Source organism: Cynoglossus semilaevis, chromosome 4 (genome assembly GCF_000523025.1).
Source record: "Cynoglossus semilaevis isolate Cse_v1.0 chromosome 4, Cse_v1.0, whole genome shotgun sequence".
Classification (NCBI taxonomy): domain Eukaryota; kingdom Metazoa; phylum Chordata; class Actinopteri; order Pleuronectiformes; family Cynoglossidae; genus Cynoglossus; species Cynoglossus semilaevis.
This window is the reverse complement of record NC_024310.1, coordinates 15,165,014-15,183,545: the sequence shown is the minus strand read 5'-3', so window position 1 is coordinate 15,183,545 and position 18,532 is coordinate 15,165,014. Positions and strand designations below refer to the sequence as shown.

At 43.6% G+C, this 18,532-nt stretch overlaps 1 protein-coding gene across 1 annotated transcript; it reads right to left on the bottom strand.

The window, feature by feature from the left end:
• Positions 1-149: 149 nt before the first annotated feature.
• Positions 150-18,152, bottom strand: col4a4 (collagen, type IV, alpha 4). Its single transcript, XM_025054840.1, has 46 exons — positions 18,022-18,152; positions 17,887-17,929; positions 15,335-15,406; positions 13,334-13,468; positions 13,187-13,231; positions 12,979-13,095; positions 12,817-12,885; positions 12,653-12,688; positions 12,387-12,449; positions 12,253-12,288; positions 12,104-12,145; positions 11,899-11,979; positions 11,775-11,819; positions 11,226-11,288; positions 11,089-11,133; positions 10,922-10,975; positions 10,752-10,812; positions 9,960-10,064; positions 9,583-9,738; positions 9,406-9,495; positions 8,940-9,100; positions 8,733-8,805; positions 8,526-8,632; positions 8,106-8,289; positions 7,937-8,005; positions 7,749-7,856; positions 7,599-7,667; positions 7,257-7,406; positions 6,999-7,160; positions 6,701-6,857; positions 6,475-6,623; positions 6,282-6,389; positions 5,514-5,692; positions 5,274-5,337; positions 5,115-5,189; positions 4,922-5,029; positions 4,525-4,632; positions 4,296-4,367; positions 3,843-3,971; positions 3,630-3,737; positions 3,400-3,555; positions 3,073-3,321; positions 2,839-2,955; positions 2,402-2,590; positions 2,032-2,315; positions 150-1,899 (listed from the first exon to the last, which is right to left on the bottom strand). Exons 1-46 carry the CDS (start codon positions 18,066-18,068, stop codon positions 1,663-1,665), a joined length of 4,977 nt encoding a protein of 1,658 aa, XP_024910608.1. The 5' UTR covers positions 18,069-18,152; the 3' UTR covers positions 150-1,662.
• Between the last annotated feature and the right edge of the window lie 380 nt (positions 18,153-18,532).

The window sequence follows — 18,532 nt, the reverse complement described above, 5'->3', positions numbered from 1 at the left end:
AGGTGAACCTGATGAGCTGGGATGACCAGAGGTGACTCCAGCAGCAGATGGAGAGAAATAACTTTTTAGAGAAACATGCTGAAAAGAGCAGACAAAAAACATCTGAGTTTGTCCAGATCGCTGGATAAAAGAAAGGTGAGAGCACTGTAGTTTTTTAAATGTATTATTTTATTAATGTTTCAGTGTTGTTTGCTTCAACACACGCTTAGACACAGAGTAAAGAAAGTCTATAGTGTTTTATTGAGGTTGTTTTCCCACAGAGAAAAATGTTAGTGCGTGTGTGTTTTTATTTGTTTTACTACAATGTTAAGATAATAGAGATTTAACAGACTGATTACACACTTTCTCCTCCTCCTCTTCATCATCACCAGCTAATATTATGCTCCGCCCACATTCATTTCTCACTTTATTTAATTGCAATAATGTTGTTTTATTTTTTTATTTACTGCTAAGCACCATGGGAACAGAGAAGACATTTTATTTACCTCATCATGACTAACCAAGATGAAAACAATTAGCACCAAATGAAATTTTGGCTAAATAAATACTTTGACAACATTTACAAAGGATTATAAAAAGAATGAGTTCAAACAAAAGACTGCACAGAAGACAGGAACCAGGAACTCTCTGACAGAATTCTCCTGTGATTTGTTTTCTAACAACTAACAACTTCTCACATGGCTTCTTTCACCTGAAACGTGCTCTTAATCACTAATGCCAGGTCTTTCTAGTCACATTGTAAAATCAATACTTCAATACATGTGATCTGACTCATCATGTGGTGCAGGACCCCTGTTAAATTAATGAAGTAATTAACAGCAGGAGTACAGGGTGCTGCAGCGGACATGTTTTACTACTGGGGACTAAGTTTGGTTCGGTTCATTACTTACATGCAGTCAGTGGTTCAAACATATTTACAAGTCAGAGCCAGAGAGAGTACTTTTTAACTATGGATAAGGACAATAATCTGGACTGGAGCCAGAGACCAGGAGAAGACATGGGATTGGAAAATAAAAACAGAGAGAGAAAACAAAGATTTCCAGAGATACTTTTTCAAAAATGAATGAAAATGTAAAATAAATATTTGCTGTATTAAATTTATAAATAATTAAAACACTAAATACTGATCATTTGCATTTTATTATTAAGGATTTTTTTTTCAATTATAAAAAATGGATTGAATATAAAATGGAAAAACTGAAGAAAGTTCTTCACTAAATGGAATGAAAAATATCTTCTGATTAGAACTCCTCCTGGTTCTGGTCCTGGTCCTGGGTCCGGTCCTGCTTCCAATCCTGGTTGTGATCTTGTTCTGTTTCAAATCCTGAAGAGACCCAGTAACTTTGGCACAGCTCTACAGTTGATTACAGGTTTAGTTCAGGAGAAAAAGAACAGTCGTCCCACAGTTCCCTCTGTTGGTCTGATCAAATAATACTGACCCCTGACCTGTGGTCGTTGGTCATGGACCAATCAGTATGTGATGCCAGTGCATATCTGGAGGTGGGGCCTATATCTACTAGATGCTGTACCTGCTGCTGCCCCCTGTTGGTGAGAGAGCATCCTGCAGCCATCAAGTGAACATCAGGTGAAGCTTTAATTCACCTCCTGCTGTAGTTCAGTTCAAACTCCTGCAGAAGGAGGCGCTGCTGGTGTCCATTCCCTTTAAGCTCTTATGCAGACGCTGCACCTCCCAATGTTGTCTATCTGCTGTTGCTCGTCAGTCATCATGGTGGTGCTCGTGTCCACTCTGGTCAGCCAGAAGCTGTAGATGTTAGTAAAGTAGTGGCAGGTTCCCCGTGGTCCCTGACACTCCACAAACGGGTGAGACCTGAAGTCTGTGAGACAGCTGCCCGATGATGTCAGGGACTGGCCGCCGCCCTCATCACCTGAACCTGTATGCTACAACACGTAAAGCAGATTACGTTGTCAAATCGGCATAAAAAACATTAAATTACAATTATGAACAACACAAATGGGTGGAGTCGCCCCGACTAAATGAAAGTTAAATGCTGTCTGCTCTGTAGTATGTACCATGATGAAGGAGTATCCTGTCCACAGGCTGGTCCACTTCGGGGGGCACTTTGGTTCTTCGGACGTCTGGCTGTGAAGAGCGACAGGAGTGGACAGGGCTTCACATACCACACAGCGGCTGATGTGCTCTTCAATGGAAGGCCCAGCAAAGGGGACGTTGGGACGAGGTGCCGTCGTCGACAGCCAATAAGATTTGTCGTTTCGACTCGCATAAGAGCAAGCGCGTTTGTTACAGGAGGTGAAGGGCATGGTGGAGAAGACGCGAATGCACGAGCCTGCCTGACCTACAGAAAGACACGGACAAGACTGAGGTCAGAAAAAAACAGATCATAGGTCTGTGGTTCAAATCCCAACATTTTTGTGTGTGTACCCAGGTCCTGAGTGTGGGCCTTCTCCTGCCCCTCCAGGTACAGCAGACTGTAGCCCCTCCACAGGACCCTCATGTTCAACGGACAGCTGGGAATCTGACCCGACTGGCTGTGTCTCACCAACAGGTATCCTGAGTTCACCTGCCTAGACTGTCCAGGAGGACCAGGGTCTCCAGCTGGACCAGGGTTACCTAATACAAAGACCAGTGCACGGTATTACATTAACCAAGAATGGTTAAAATTGTTATGTCTTTTTTTAACACTGATGTTTATGTAGAATTTAGAGTTTACATAGGTTATACACAGCACACCCTTCAGGCAGAGAAAGGGACTGTTCATGTTTCAGAAGTGGGGGTGGGGTAATATTTGGCAGTAATATTGTAGGGCCCATCAAACAATTCTATTAAATAAGTAAAATAAAACTTTAGAAGATTCTTACCTTTGGGTCCAATATCTCCCATCATCCCCTGCAACCCTGGCACACCTGGGTTTCCATCTGAACCTTGAGATCCCACAAATCCTCTCAGTCCTTCAGATCCAGGATCTCCCCTCATACCTGAAACAGAGGAGGTCATAAAATAATAAGACAATAGAGAAGTAAACAGAGCAGAGAAACCTTCAAACATGATGAGACACTCAGAACTGGACATCTGCTCCAGGTTTTGGTTCTCACCTTGAAGTCCTTTCTGACCATCTTCTCCACGGACACCAGCCTCTCCGGGTGCACCAGGGGAGCCTGGAGGACCTGCGGGCCCTCGTTGTGGGGGTAGGTAAGGGGCACAGCTGTGAACTCCTCCACGTTCTCCCTTTGGACCCATTTCTCCACTAAGTCCTTTTGGCCCTGAAGGCCCGGGTGAACCATTACAACCTTTTGGACCCCGTGGACCAGGCACACCTATCATTCCATGTGAGCCCTTCTCACCTAACAACAGATCCGTGAGAACATCCATCAGTGTAGGAGATGATGGCTGTGGTTCATCTCATATACAAAGACATTTACCTTTGACTCCAGGATATCCAGGGATTCCAGGCAGACCATTCAATCCTGGCAGTCCTTTGGGCCCTGGTGGCCCTTGGCAGCCCATGTTTCCATTGTCTCCATCATCCCCAGGTAGTGGACGGTTCGGACCAGGATCTCCCATGATCCCAGGACATCCTAAGGAGCAGAGCTTCAGTTAGAAGGTTTTCAGAGTTCATTTTTCAACTGACGTTTATTCATCAAGAACTAACCAGGATCTCCATCTGGACCTGGAACACCACAGTCTCCAGGAGGGCCAGGAATTGGGTTTTGACATGCTGGTCCATTGTCACCACAGGGTCCGCTAATCCCTGGAGTTCCTACAGTAAAACAGTGAGAAATTAGCAGATTTTTCAGCGAAGGGTCCGACCTTTAGAGGTTTAATCATGATGTTGACGTCGGTTGGGAGTTACATTACCACAGACCTTTGGGTCCTGGGGGTCCTCTTAGTCCTGGTTCTCCAGGCTGATTTGGACCACAATATCCTGGAGGACCGTGAGGACCTTTATCTCCTGGAAGACCTCTAAAACCTGGGGGGCCGGGTTCAGCCAGGCCTAAAAGGATTAACAAACAGATCTGAACCCCCCGACTCACTGTAACAAAACTAAACTAAACCAAATCCTGAACTTGAACCTCAAACTAACAGCGTCTAATATTCAACTGAGATGTGAACCAGACTGAACTGAATTTTAAATATTCTTACCAAACTTCTCACTGACACAATTGTATGATTTTGTTCTAAGAATTGTTCAGGATTTAAAGAATGACCTGTGACCAGGACAGATGGAGTGACAACTTTCCCTTCTTTCCTGAACACTACTTTGACACACAACTGGGACATACATGATTACTGTTGTCTTAAAAAGATTTGGACAAACCTCTAGTCCCCACGTCTCCCTTCACTCCTTTCAGTCCATCCAGTCCATGAAGTCCTGGAGGCCCTGGAGGACCTTCGAGAGAGACATCAACATCCAGAAATTAACCATGGATTAACAAGACATTGTAAAACAATATAGAAAATGTGGAATTTTGTTTTTTCAAATAACACTCAGATCCAGACCAAATACAGAATCCTTAGAGATAGAATGTTTAGATTTCATTGCTGACCTTGGAGCCCTGCACAGCCCTGTGGTCCTGGAGGACCATCACTTCCAACATTGCCAGGTTGACCAGGACAGCCTGACCGACCTCTTGGACCAGCAGGGCCAATAACACCTGAGAAGAACCATGAACAGACAGTGGTTTAAACAAAAGTCAGGTCCTTATTAAAGAGAGTGACAGAGATCTCAGCAGTTTGTTCCACCATCATGACAGGAGGTCATTCATGCAGGTAGATTACAAAATACACAATTACTACTTTTGAATCACTTGTACCAGGAAACACAAAGACTCTCAAAAATGAACCTGTGTAGGTTCTTAGTCAGTGAGAGGTGAAGCAGCCTTTAGACACAGCAGAGTTTTCCTAGTTCACTACTGCTTCAGGTAAACGGGCGATTCACTCTACCTGGAGATCCCAGTTCTCCGTGGTGACCCTGGTCTCCTTTAGATCCTTTTGGTCCTGGCGCTCCAATGAAACCAGGTAGTCCAGGATTTCCACATGGTCCAGGAGGCCCTTTTAAAAAGAAATAGTGGGACAAAGTTAGAAATTCACTTCACTCCACTTTCTCATTGCTGCATCAACACAACCAAACCATCACCTGTGGGTCCACAGTCTCCAGCAGGTCCCTTGTCTCCAGGTACACCAGGACAACCAACAGAGTCTCCTTTATCACCTGAAATCCCAGACAAACTCCACTCAATATTTGACTCATATCTAAATGAGTCCACTGTGCTTTAGTGTGGAGTTGGCTTTGTACCTTTCTGACCAGTACATCCATAACGACCAGGTTCTCCACATTTTCCTGGGAACCCGATGTCACCCTTTAAACACAACCAGAAAAACACAAGACGATCATAGACATCAAGCACAAAATAGACAGGAACGTACGATATGCTTGATCTTGGAATGGTGTGTGACTCAACTTCCTGTTTGATATAAATATAAGATATAAAGATCTTCTTCACACCAGGCATCTAGTCGTCAAAAGTGATCTTACCGGATCTCCTGTCTCCCCAGGAAAGCCGATGAGTCCTGGAGATCCTCTGCATCCAGGGAATCCTGGTGGTCCTGGTATACCACAGTGTCCTGGTGATCCTGGGTTCCCTATGATGCCTTGGGGACCACAGGTTCCTGGGTAACCTAGGCTACCTTTTGGTCCTTGCACACCTTTGTTTCCTGTAAAAATACAGAATAGAATCCAGTCACCATTAGTATCATCTCACCATTGAGGTGCCAATCAAGTTCAAAAAACACATTTGTCCCAATGCACTTTTCAGTTTTTACAGTAACATTGAATTAAAATGATCTTTCTTAAAACCCCCTAAAAATGATGAATGTTTGGTTTTGACAGGACTCTCTCTGTCACTCTGAGAAGCATCTCTGTGTCAAATTTGATCCTAATTCAAATTTGATCCTAATTAAGCCAATGTTTTACAGTGTTCTACAGCCCAGAGGTGTTTGATATTTTTAGTAATGAGTACTTTTTCATGTTCGACAATATTATCACAGGCCACGTGTCAAGGTGCAACGAAATAACAGAAGTCAATGATACACACAACACTGAAACTAATGTTGTCAGAGGCCCAGTGGGTGGCGACCTGATAATGTTTGGCTGCTGCCGCCACTGCCAAGGACAGACTGACTCACTCTGGACTTGTTGCAGACATGCAAAAATAAAAGGTGACTGAACTTTGCCTGTTGATATCACAGCTAACACGTCTCTTGTCATGTGACTGCTCTGTTAAGACAATGCCATGCCTCTGACCTCGTGCTCCAGGGAAGCCGCTAACACCAACGGCTCCTTGTTTTCCTTCCTGTCCTTTGATAAGGATGTACGTGGTCTCTCCTGGAGGCCCTGGACAACCTCGACTACCTGCAGGGACACGTATCAGGCTTCTTTCAGAGCAGAAGTTTCTTTTTTTCAGCGTTCATTGTTTATTACCAAACTCAGACTTTACCTTTCACTCCTTTTGGCCCCTGACACCCAGGAGCTCCATCTCGTCCATTAAATCCTCTTTCTCCTGTTGTGCCTGGATGTCCAGGGGGTCCAGTCTGACCTGGAGGCCCTGGCCCACCATACTTGCCTTGGGGACCCAACACACCTGACACAGCCAGAATTTTCCAGTAACTTTTTCAAATAATCAAATCACAGGTGTGAGAGTGGCTGCCGGTTCCCCCCCCTTATGCCCAAAACTACCCGCAACCCTTCCAGTGGGACCAGCAGGGCCTTGGAGTCCCAGAACCCCTGGCAAACCTGGAGGACCTGATTTACCTGCAGGACCTGCAAGTCCAAAACCTGGAAGACCCACATCTCCAAACTCACCCTTTTCTCCCTGATATCCTGAAATGAAATATAGTGTCACCACTTTGGTAAATGTTTCTATCTTTGTACTGTGTAGTGTATACTGTAATCTATACTGTGTACTGTTTACTGTACATTATACACTCTATGTATGTATGTATGTAGTGGTAAACAAATTACCCTGAGGTCCAACGGTCCCCTGATGACCAACATCACCTCTAGCTCCTGGTCTTCCTACATCACAGTATGTAGGTGAGGGACCTGGAGGACCAGTTACCCCTGGTGCTCCATCAGTTCCTCTCCAGCCCTCTGGTCCAGGTATCCCAGGCAGACCTGGAACTCCTGGATTAAGATGGAAAAGAAAGACAGCCATGAATGTCTTTACAGTGAGAGTGGCTCTGATGGATATGATTCAGATGTAATCTTCAATCTAATAACCTTGTTGTCCATTAATACCAGGGGCTCCGGGGACCCCTTTAGGTCCTGGAGAGCCCTGTGGCCCTGGAAAACCATTGGGTCCTACGGGACCAGCATCAGAGTCTCCTGCTGGACCCCTAAGTCCAGGAACACCAGTGGTTCCTGGTAACCCTGATACACAGACAAAAAAAAAAACGATTATACTGACAAAACATAGCAGGGTAAACACAAGACGTGTTGTTTGTTTGACCTGGTGTTGACTGTGTTACAACTGGATCACATTCAGTGTAAACACACCAGTTTGGTTGGATTTGAAAAGTCGACCTGCAATTCCTTCAAATGGAGGTCCTTCAAGTACTGTACCTGGATCTCCATCATAACTGAAGCCTTCAGGTCCTTCTTCTCCAGTATCTCCAACCAGGCCAGGAGGTCCTGCAGCAAAGACCCAGAGAAAAGGTGAAGGTTTGTTAGTGAGAACATCTTCATAGACAGTGGATTAACTAGATGTACTACCTTGTCGTCCAGGCAGTCCAGGAAGACCAGGTCGCCCCTGTTCTCCCTTAATACCATCACGTCCTGTGATGCCACGGAATCCAGTAGGTCCTGGAAGTCCTGGATAACCTGGAAGGACAGAAAGGACAGCAAAAAAGTAAGATATGTCAAACACAGTCGATCCAACGGATAATATCCACTGTTTGTACCTGTGTTTCCATTGTCCCCCCTCTTTCCTGTGGGCCCGGGGAGTAAGGGAACACTTGCAGGAGTGTCACCTAGGTGAGAGTGTCACAAGTTCAGCAGAAAAAACTTTTTGTGTTAAGAAATGGATTAAAACGATCTAGTAGCTATTTTAAAAGTAACCATCATTTTCACCAATAACACCCTTTGGTCCTGGGAAACCCGGGATTCCTGTAGGTCCCGGCTCACCAGGGGGCCCACGCTGTCCCACAGCACCAATAAAATCAGCTCCAGGGGAGCCTGGAGCTCCTGGTAATCCCTTAGATCCAGGAAATCCAGGATAACCTCTGTCTCCAGGAAAACTAGTGAAGCTGTCACCCTGGAATCAATCCACCAGGTTTGACCAAAACAGAAACAGAGAAGACTAAGGTTAGAGTTGTGGTGGTGGACTCTACATGGGCCACTACCCAGCAGTAGGTCTGTTTGACTGTGAGACGTCTTTGCTGCATGTCTATCCCCTTCTCTCCACCTCCATATCCTAATGGTCCTTTCCAGATGGTTCTATGTAAAAGTCCAAAAATACACTATTAGGTTTACCTGGAACAACCTACTTACTCGTGAACCAAGGTCTCCAGGAGGGCCGCGGAGCCCAGGAAGTCCCATCCTCCCAGAAAACCCTGGATTACCCGGAGGGCCTTGTTTGCCCCTGTTTCCCTTCTCACCTGGAGAAAAGGCTGCAGTCAGCGTGTGTGTGGCCCTGATATGACACCAGGCTGACATTTCTAGCTGGTTGTTCACCTGATATAAACATAATGGACTCACCTGTAAAACTGACCACCCTGAAGCCTCCCTTTTGACCTTTGAACCCTTTCACACCTGAAAACCCTCCCAGGCCCTGTAAACAACATGAACATACGCTCCCAGGCCCTGTAAACAACATGAACAATGTTCCTACATATTAATACGTAGGAACATTAATGAAAACAAAACTAAACTGATTGAATCTGGGTTTTTGCTTTGGAGACTCACCTGCTCTCCATGTTCTCCAGCATCACCAGGTGAACCTTCTTCTCCATTTTGCCCAGTTGCCCCCGGGACTCCAGGCAACCCTGGAAGGCCTGGATCTCCTGACAGACCAGGGGGGCCCATGATTGAAATAGTAGGGCCACAAGAACAATCTCCACGAGCACCTGCAACAAACAGATTAAATCACAGTCAGAAAACCTAAGGCATCGCTTTTTTTTTTTATTCACAGTCAGAAAACCTAAGGCATCGCTCTGTTTTGGAATCAAATGGTCGAGAGTTTTTTATCTTGGTCCTGTAAATCCTGGGAGCACAATGAATTTTTGAAATTGCACCTTAACAACTGTCTGTAAGAATTCTAGCATGACTAGTCAAACATGAAACTAGTCTGTGGTGCTAACAAGAAGTCCTCATATTTAAATGGTTTTAAATGTGTGACAGGTGTAAAAGAAACACAAAAGACGATCTTGACCTTTTAATCCTGTGAAGCCCAGAGCCCCAGGAGGTCCTTGATGACCCGGTTCTCCAGGTTCTCCATTGGCTCCAGGGAGACAGTAATGACCTGATGAAAACAAAGTAGTAGAATCATGGATCCAACACAATAATAATATGAAGGATTTAGACTCAACTGAATGAGAGCTTCTTGTACCTGGTGTTCCTGGTTCTCCCTTTGGTCCTATGGGTCCAGGACGTCCAGGTTTACCAGGTTCTCCAAGCACAGGTCCGTATTTATACATTAGACCTGGATCTCCTTTTTCCCCCTTGGATCCTGGACCTCCACTCTGGCCCACAAAGCCTGGTGGACCTGAGCAGGCATGGACATAGAATTGATTTAATCAATAAATAACACTTTCAAACAATTGTCAACCCTAAACTGATCTGGTTTTATTAACATTAACAAAACATTAAAGATAGGAAATACATGTTTTGTAAAAGTTTTTACTTTCAGTAACCAGATGTGTGAAGAACAGCATGATATGTATATAACTTATAATACATATACAATTGTATAAAACAATAACTGACCAGGTATAGATCTGCCAGGGACCCCTGGAGGTCCATGCATTCCCATCGTTCCCCTTTCTCCTGGAGGTCCAGTGAGTCCAGGTGGCCCAAGGTCACCATTTACACCTGAAAGATGGGAGGTGTTTAGTTTAGGTTATACGATAATTGGCTTTGGTTATAAAGGTGATATAGCTGTGAAGCTTTAGTACCCTGGATACCCTAACAAAACAACCTGTGAACAACAGCAAGGTTTTCGACCAGTTGAAAGTGTTTGGTTTGGTCAACAGATGGATTATTTAGCAGTGTAAGGTAAAAGGTAAAAACAGACAGTCTGTGGTACCGCAGTGCTAACTGCTGCTAATAGACTCATTCCAGCATACAACATATAACATTCTGCTAATTGGCCACTTTGCTACTGCATTGTTAACATAATACTAAACAGCTACATACATGGGCTAACAACACACTAATTTACTAATAACCAGCTAATGTGTGTAAATATGCTATGTATGTATTTGGATTAGTCTGGCTGTAACTAGCACCACATATAGGTCAGGAAGCTACATACATAAACCTACTGAATCTAATTCAAATTCTAAATGTGTAATTGTGACAATTATATGTAGTATGATTTTTTTTCAACAAGAAACTTTACAGAACTAGTCTAAACAGAATGTGTATAATGGTATCATATCTTCAAGCTTTACTTTTACAACTTTACACTACAGTATCTATTGGTTTTAGATCTATGCTCCATTGTCCTGTTTCTTGCTGTGGTTAGAATAACGTCAAAGTTTTGACTAAGAACTTCACCTGTGTGTGTGAGGTCTGAATCTTGAGGGAGGCCTTTAGGACCCAGATCTCCCATAATTCCCTGAAATCAGATTCAGACTCATTACAACTAAGACCAAAGTTCATGTACGTAAGACCCTGACTTATGAGCTGACTCTGATTGGTCAGCAAACAGACACAGACAGACTGACCTTTGGACCTTCTTGGCCAATTAGTCCAGGCAGACCAGGACTCCCTTGGAACCCCTGCACATTGACAGTTAAATGTTTAAAACATAGAACATCTAACAGTCTACAACAGTAGAAGTGTTGATATTTCTCTTATCCATTATGAAGAACACTGTGTTGTGTTGACTTACTTTAATTCCCTTCTCTCCAGGTGGACCATCATACCCAAACAATCCCTAAAACACATTAAAGTAACATGTAATTCTATGAGTCTGGCCAATCAGAACAGGTCATTTGTCATCATCCTTAAACCATTTCAGTTATTTACCCTGTTCCCAGGAAATCCCAGAATTCCTTTCTCTCCTTTGATTCCTGGTCTTGAATTCTGACCCTGAGAACACACACAGGTTTGAGTGTTTGTCAATGATATTCTCTACAGAAAATCAATTGGAAAGCTGTGGAATAATCGTGATTAATCATGATCATTATCAATTAGGAATAATCATAGTAATCCAGATTAATTTACATCTCCACATATGGAAGTTTTTTCTATGTATTTCTGGAGCAGGTAGAGGTCAGTGTTTCTCATCTGTTTTTATCTGTGATTCATCCAAATGATAGAGTTATAAATCTGGACAAAGGTCCATAAAAGTCTCCAACAGTCTCAGTGAAAATGTCTCTTCATAGAGTTGGTGTATTTCAGTCATTACTGTTCATCTGGACGGTGTCTTGAAGAACGTGTGGAGAGTTTCTTTCTAGACTGCAGTCCAGTTGTTGTCCTCAACAATATTAATCAGTCTACAGTGTGTCAGTCAGACTGTCAGTCGATGCTGATGTGAATTGAAATGAAGTTACATGGTGGTGATCAGAAACGTACCGGTAGTCCTGCTGCTCCCTCTACTCCTTTAAGACCAGGAGAACCCTAAGAAAACAATGGAACCATTACTAGAACCAACAGCAGTCACATGGTACAGACTGTAACAGACTGATGTCCTGCAGACCTGTTCTCCTTTGATGTAAAAATCTTCAGGAGGGTCCACTATCTCAAATGGTCCTGGTGGCCCCTGAAAACCAAGATCCCCCTGTGGGTGAGAGAGAGTACTACAGTGTGAAAACTGGAGGAGGATCACTAAAGCCCCCCTCAAAAGTGACATCACTGCTTCAGTCAGAGGTACCACGATGGCACATGACTGTACCTTACTGTACCTCCTCTCCTTTTGCTCCAGGCACAGATCGACCGCTTTGTCCCTGGAACACAAACGCATCACTCTGACTAAACATCAGCTGCCGATTTAATCACTGTTGTATTTGTAAACAAGTGTTTAAACTACATGATGTTATCACATCATACTTACAGGTGGACCCCTGACACCAGGCAGACCAGGGAGACCCTGGAACACACAGACAGAGGACAGTTCTGGTGATCTCCATATTAACTGTGTCATTTATTAGGTTATAAAAATGTCAATCAGACATTAGACTGACTTACATTGACCCCGTCCAATCCTGGTGGACCCACACAACCAATGAGGCCGGGACGTCCTTGTTTGCCCTGAAGAATGATAGTAGAGAGAGAGAGAGAAAGAGAGAGAGGGTGAGAGAGAGACAGTAAATATTTTCAATAAAAATCAGAAACAGGAAAACCATTAATGATACATGAAAAGGTGGAACACTAACTACTGTTAACTAGTTAATTAGTGACCTGTATTTATAGTTATAGTTTACATTATACATGTGTTCAATGGTTGCTCTCACCTGCAGTCCAGGTGGACCAACACACCCGACGTCCCCCTGTCAAACACACACACACACATTGACCGTTATTTAGTTAAAAAAAGAAAGACCTATCTATTATCTATTAGTATTTTGTATAGTACAAGTATTTGTGTGAACATGTATGTGAAGTATGGTGTACTCACAGGTAGTCCAGGGTAAGGTACACAGCAATCGCTTCGATCTCCTGGAAAACCCTTTGGTCCTGGTAAACCCTGAACCAAAAGATAACAGCTGAGCCAGTTTAAACGAAACCCATTTTAACCAGTATACTGTATATTGTTGTAATCGTACAACTGAAAACCAACCGGTTCTCCATAGAGGCCTTGTTCCCCAGGAAGACCAGACTCTCCTTTCTGTCCTCTTGTTCCATTACATCCATCCAAACCAGGACAACCAGGACCTCCAGCTGGACCTGGATGACCCTGAACATACAAAAGGAAACAGTCAGCCTGACATCAGTGAAGCTGATCCAGTCAAATAAAACGATTGGCCGATGGAGTTAGAGCTTCTTACCGGAACACCCTCTAACCCTGGAAAACCAACGACCCCTGCATATCCCTGACAGAACAGACAAAGACATCAATATATGACCCTCATGATGAAGGTCACCAGGTGAAGGTGGTGGTTGGTTAAAAATCATCATCTTTAAACTGTATTCACCACATCTCCTTTGGGTCCATGTGCTCCAGTCCATCCCTCAGCTCCCCTGTGGCCCTTCTCCCCTGGAGGCCCCTGAGGGCCAGGGAAGCCCAGCATCCCCTGTTGGCCTTGTAATCCCAGAACCCCTGGAGCCCCCTGCAGGAAATCAAGGAACATTTTTTAATCCTACCTTAACTACCCTGCTTATAATTACCAGAGGTAACACTTACTTCGTTACATTTAATTGAGTAGGTTTTTCAAAATAAAATAGTTCTAGGCGTAGTTATAAATCACTATACTTTTTACTTTTATTGGAGTAGATTTATGAAGAAAGAACAGTACTCTTACTCCGCTACATTAGGCTATACTGAGCTCGTTACTCGTTACAGAGATACTGGATAAAGCTTTAGCTATATTCTCTATTCTCTATAGATCCACGATCCAGTATCTCTACTTTTATTTTGTCAGAGAGTTACTGCCGCCCAAGGCTCTACCGCGCGACTGTAACCAATAAAATGTAGCCCTTTCTGCGCAGTCTCGTCACGTGACCATACTCGATCTCGGCGGCGGGACGGATTAGTTTAGTGGTCAATATCAACAACAGCAAAAATGGCAGAATCAACGGTCAGCAATGCTGACAGAAACAAGAAGGCACACCCCGGCCTCATATTGGGAGTATGTTTACGTTACAAACAGTGCGAAAAGTTTCATCATGCGGCGTCTTCTGTGTCGACCAAACAGACGGATATTTCAGCTTTCAAAAGCTCATCGTCCAACCTGTGAAAACACGTTGCGGTAAGTTTGACCTACAAATCTTTTTTTTTCTTTTTGCTGAGGATAGGCGAATGTTTGTCCTGTTAGTTTTGTCCCTGTTACATGAGTACTCTGTGCTGAGCTCGATCTGCTTGTAGCCTCAAAGACGTGTTTTTGTCCACAGGTCCAGAGGTTTGATAGTTTTTGTTACTTGCTACGTGCTGTAATTTAATTTTTCTTTATGTACTCTTTTTACTTAATTGATTTATATTTTTTATTTAAGTACTTTAACGTACCTAAAGATTATTATATTTTAAGGTATTTAATTAATTTGTTTTGTTTTATTATTTTGTTGATGGGATAAACTCTCCTCTTACTTAAGTAATTATTTGGATGACTACTTTTTACTTCCACTTGAGTAATATTATTCTGAAGTAACAGTACTTTTACTTAAGTACAATTTTTGGCTACTCTACTCACCTCTGATAATTACTGAGTAGAAGGATTATTACTCATTAGCACAAAACCTTAGCGAGGGAGGCAGTGTGTAACTAGTGCAGTAACATAATATGACCACAGGAGTGCAGTATCACACAACCATCTCAATCTCACGCACAAGATTAAATCTTAGATCAGAGGTGGTAAACTGTTCCACAAAGGGCCACTGTGGCTGCAGACTTGGTTCCAACCTATCCAGAGCAGAGTGACTGACCAATCAGCTGTCTGGAGATTCACATCAGTTGATTAAGCAGCCACCACCTGAACCTCAGCTGTCTGTGTCCAGTTCTTATTTATGGTCTGGGCCACTGTCAGTCCAAAGGTTTCAGTCGAGCTAAGGACTGAGTGTGTGTGTGTGTGTGTGTGTGTGTGTGCGTGTGTGTGTGATGAGATGTGACAGCTGTGATCCCTTCTCTGTCCGTCTTTCTCTAAAACCTCTGAACTGTGAAATCACTGAGACAGACGCCTTCCTACAATACACTGTGCCTGTCTGCTGCCCTCAGCTGTCTAAACACACACCTATGCAGGCACACACTCACACACAGACAGTCGTTGTTGCTTACAACATTTGTTTTTATCAGGTTATTGATTATTTGTGATGTGTTTATTTAGATTCTAACCAATTGTATTATGAATGTGACCCTGGACAGAACTACTGCACCTTTATCTTTCTGATTGTGTGCATGTGTGTTTTGTGAGTCAACAGTAAAGGTGTCACAGGTCTTTTAAGAGAGCGATGTCATGTTGCAGCTGTTTTCTGACTGGTCTCACCCTCACTCCTTTGGCGGGGAAACACTGGCAGGTGGAACAGTCCCGTCCACCACACGGTTCTGTTTGGTAACCCTGGAAAATAAAGAAGACATCATGACTGTCCTGTTACTGTTATCTCTGCCTTCACATCTTCTCTTTGTTTTCTATCCTTGAATGTCTAAGACTACTCATCACATGCATTAAACACCACATTAGATCAACTGTAAACGCAGACTCAGCTCCTCCTCATTAGCACGTGGTCTGGTCCATCAGAACTGAGGCAGACCTGTGAGAACCACGTAGGTGTGACGTCAGTGTGGAACACTGTGCCAGTGGGTCTGTACCAACACAGTTAAACAGAATCATTGGGCCACTGTCATGTCTGGTCAGGACTCTGGAGATAAGTGTTGACTTAAGTGGAATGTAAGCATGAGACAAACATCTGACAGTCTGTGTGTTTATCAGATCACCTGTGTGCCATTCATGCTTCTGGTTTTCTTACCCACTGATTCCTAAAATCGTCTGACTGATGCAGTTTCTCAGATATGAAACTGCAGCTGCAGCTCCAACACGTGCACAGGTCCATGTCTGTAGTCTGTTCATTTTACTCCTTTCACTCAGACTGGAAAGTCTTTCTTCAAGTCAATATAATATAAGAATATAAATGTCCCTGTGTCCCTCCTTTGACATATAAAGCTGAGATCACAGAGAGATTCTGAGTGGAAAAATCACATCTGGGTCAAAGTGGTGTTAGGTAAAGAGCCACCAGAGAAAAACAAGGAGCAAGGACCTGATACTATGTACAAGTTCAAGTCCTGTAACAGTGTGGATGGGGGTCATGTGGTCATCAATGAGGGTTTACTGCACAGGACCCAGATTCCGAGGCTGGGTATGACTTCAACAGCAGAGAAGAAGAATGAACTTGTTCACATACCAGGAGATCTAGGCTAGATAGACCAGGTCTCAGATTAATGCAAAGATAGTTGTCTTCGGAGTTCCAAGACAATCGCCTTCCAAACAGGGCCCACCAATGTGTCCAACGCCCCAGTCTAGGTTGTTTTGTTTTTTTTTTCAAACATTTCTGTGGAATGATGGCATGGAATGTTCCTAAATTCACTGTTGTTCCTGATGAGTAAACCAACACTGATAATTTGTGATAACTGTTGTGTTGATGTCATTAAATGTGACTTGGCAAGGTGTACGCCCGTAGCACTGTATGATCTGGTCCCAGTTCATGGAGCAGGGTGGACCCAGGAGCAGAACACAGACAGGAGTGAAGGTAAGTACAGTAAAATGTAGTATTGTGTGAATACATTTCACTGTACTTATAAATCCAGATGATGAGCAGATGACTGGTGGAGAGGCAGAGGCAGTGGGTCTGGCTGACCTCAAGACATGGAAGACCCAATAATGAGACTGGGGATGAGAGAGCTGTGGCGAGAGGTGGTCCAGCAGGCAAAAACACAGTGACACAATGTAGACAGATGCAGAAACTGCTGTCAGGTATACAGAAATTGTCTATGCGAAGGAGTGCAGACTCATACCAACACTCAATCTATCTCTCTCTCTCACACACACACGTACAACAATACACAATAACCAAACTACATATAGAAACTCCTGGGAACTCACAATTTGCACCAATTGGAGTCTCACATTAGCTCAATTTAGTTAGCTAAAGTAAATCCTAGCAGGACATATGTACCTTTTTTCACTCCTTTTACTTTCCATTTACAGTATGATGGTATATATAATGTTGTAACTTATATGATGATTAAAAAAGTGAAGAAATTAGAATTTGCCTATGCTTCCTATTCTTAGTCAGGTGATGATGTGGGGGGGCAGGTGAAGCTTCATTTAATGACCACTACCACCCCTGTCACCACCACGTTGGGGCTCTGCATGGATGTAATGACGGTTCTTTTTCTCCACGGGCCCCAGAGGCTGACTTTCCCAGCACGAAACATGTTTTTGTAGCAGTCACATTCCTGCAGCGTTGTGAAAACGACATTACCAGTCAGGCGTGGTTATCTGCATCAGGAATTTGGCTATCGCTATACATCCAACCGTCTTCTCCATCATCTGCTGTGGTCCAAGCACGGCTTCACTCTCATTGTCCCTCATCTTTTTTTACCAATAGCAACATTAAAATTAATCTGACTGATTAATCTTTGTCTGACAGACTCTTCATTCTGAGCAAAGGAGACAACAAAGCAGCTCAAAGGAAAAAGTTTGATAAGAAGTCAGATGTTCTGCTCTTCTCTACTCCACATCGCCTGAAGCAACCTCATAAGAAAGCTTGAGGTTTCAGGGCAGATCGCTGTGGGACACCACAGACTCAGGAAGGACAAGTTCCACCTGCAGGACACCGGTGGTAAACCGCTACGTCCCAGGGCTGATGCTAAGGTATCTGTTAGTTAGTTATTAAGTTCTTTTTTCACAGTGGATCTCTCCCACCTCATCAGTACTGGTGAACCAGGACAGGCTCAGAGCATTTTAACCAATGACCACCAGGACATTCTAAAATGTGCATTTAAAAAATGATAAAGCAATACATTAGAACTTGGACTCACCCCGAATACAGAGGGAAGAGTCGTCAGGATCATTAGAAGACACCTGGGGGAGACAGAGGAGGGGAGGAGGAGGGTCAAACATACGATCATATTAATTTGCGTGTGTTTTTACTGTTTGCATGAAGAATCTCTTACCAGAGCCATGTGGAGCTGTGACGGTTACAGCAGGGAGGCTGCAGCATCTCGTCCCGCACCGACGGCCCTCAGTCGCCTCTATGAGGACCCACTGATGGTGTAATGTTGGTGGTCCTCCTCTAAGGAGACTGGGGACACAGAGTAAGACCGTGATTGTAACATAAACAGCAAGTCTACTGCAGTATCAAAACAAACAGGTGAAACAATGGTCACGACTGCAACCTACTGCTGAATGTGTGTGACCTCCAAGCCCAGTTAGTGACCATGTTGAACATGGTCATGTGCTGAGCACAGTCCGCTGCTCTGTCATCAATCATACATTCATTAATACTGTGTAATGCAAAAACAATGGGGAACATCAATGTTTCAGAAATGTTCTGAAATTCTCTGGGCCAAGAAGACAATTATGTTGACTTCAAAGTCTTGAGAGCTTTTGAGTAACTGTTGGCTGTAATGAATGAAGACTTCATATAAAGGATGCAGCCTAATGATGATTCTCAGAGTTACTTGA

Bases quoted from the DNA above. Each gene is read 5' to 3' on its own strand.
- col4a4 (XM_025054840.1), bottom strand. From the start codon at position 18,068: ATGCTGCAGCCTCCCTGCTGTAACCGTCACAGCTCCACATGGCTCTG. The intron at 8,633-8,732 runs GTGAGTCCATTA...CCTTTTCTCCAG, and splicing joins CAGGGTGGTCAGTTTTACAG to GTGAGAAGGGAAACAGGGGC. The intron at 4,368-4,524 runs GTCAGCAATGAA...TCTCTCTCGAAG, and splicing joins GGGCTGTGCAGGGCTCCAAG to GTCCTCCAGGGCCTCCAGGA.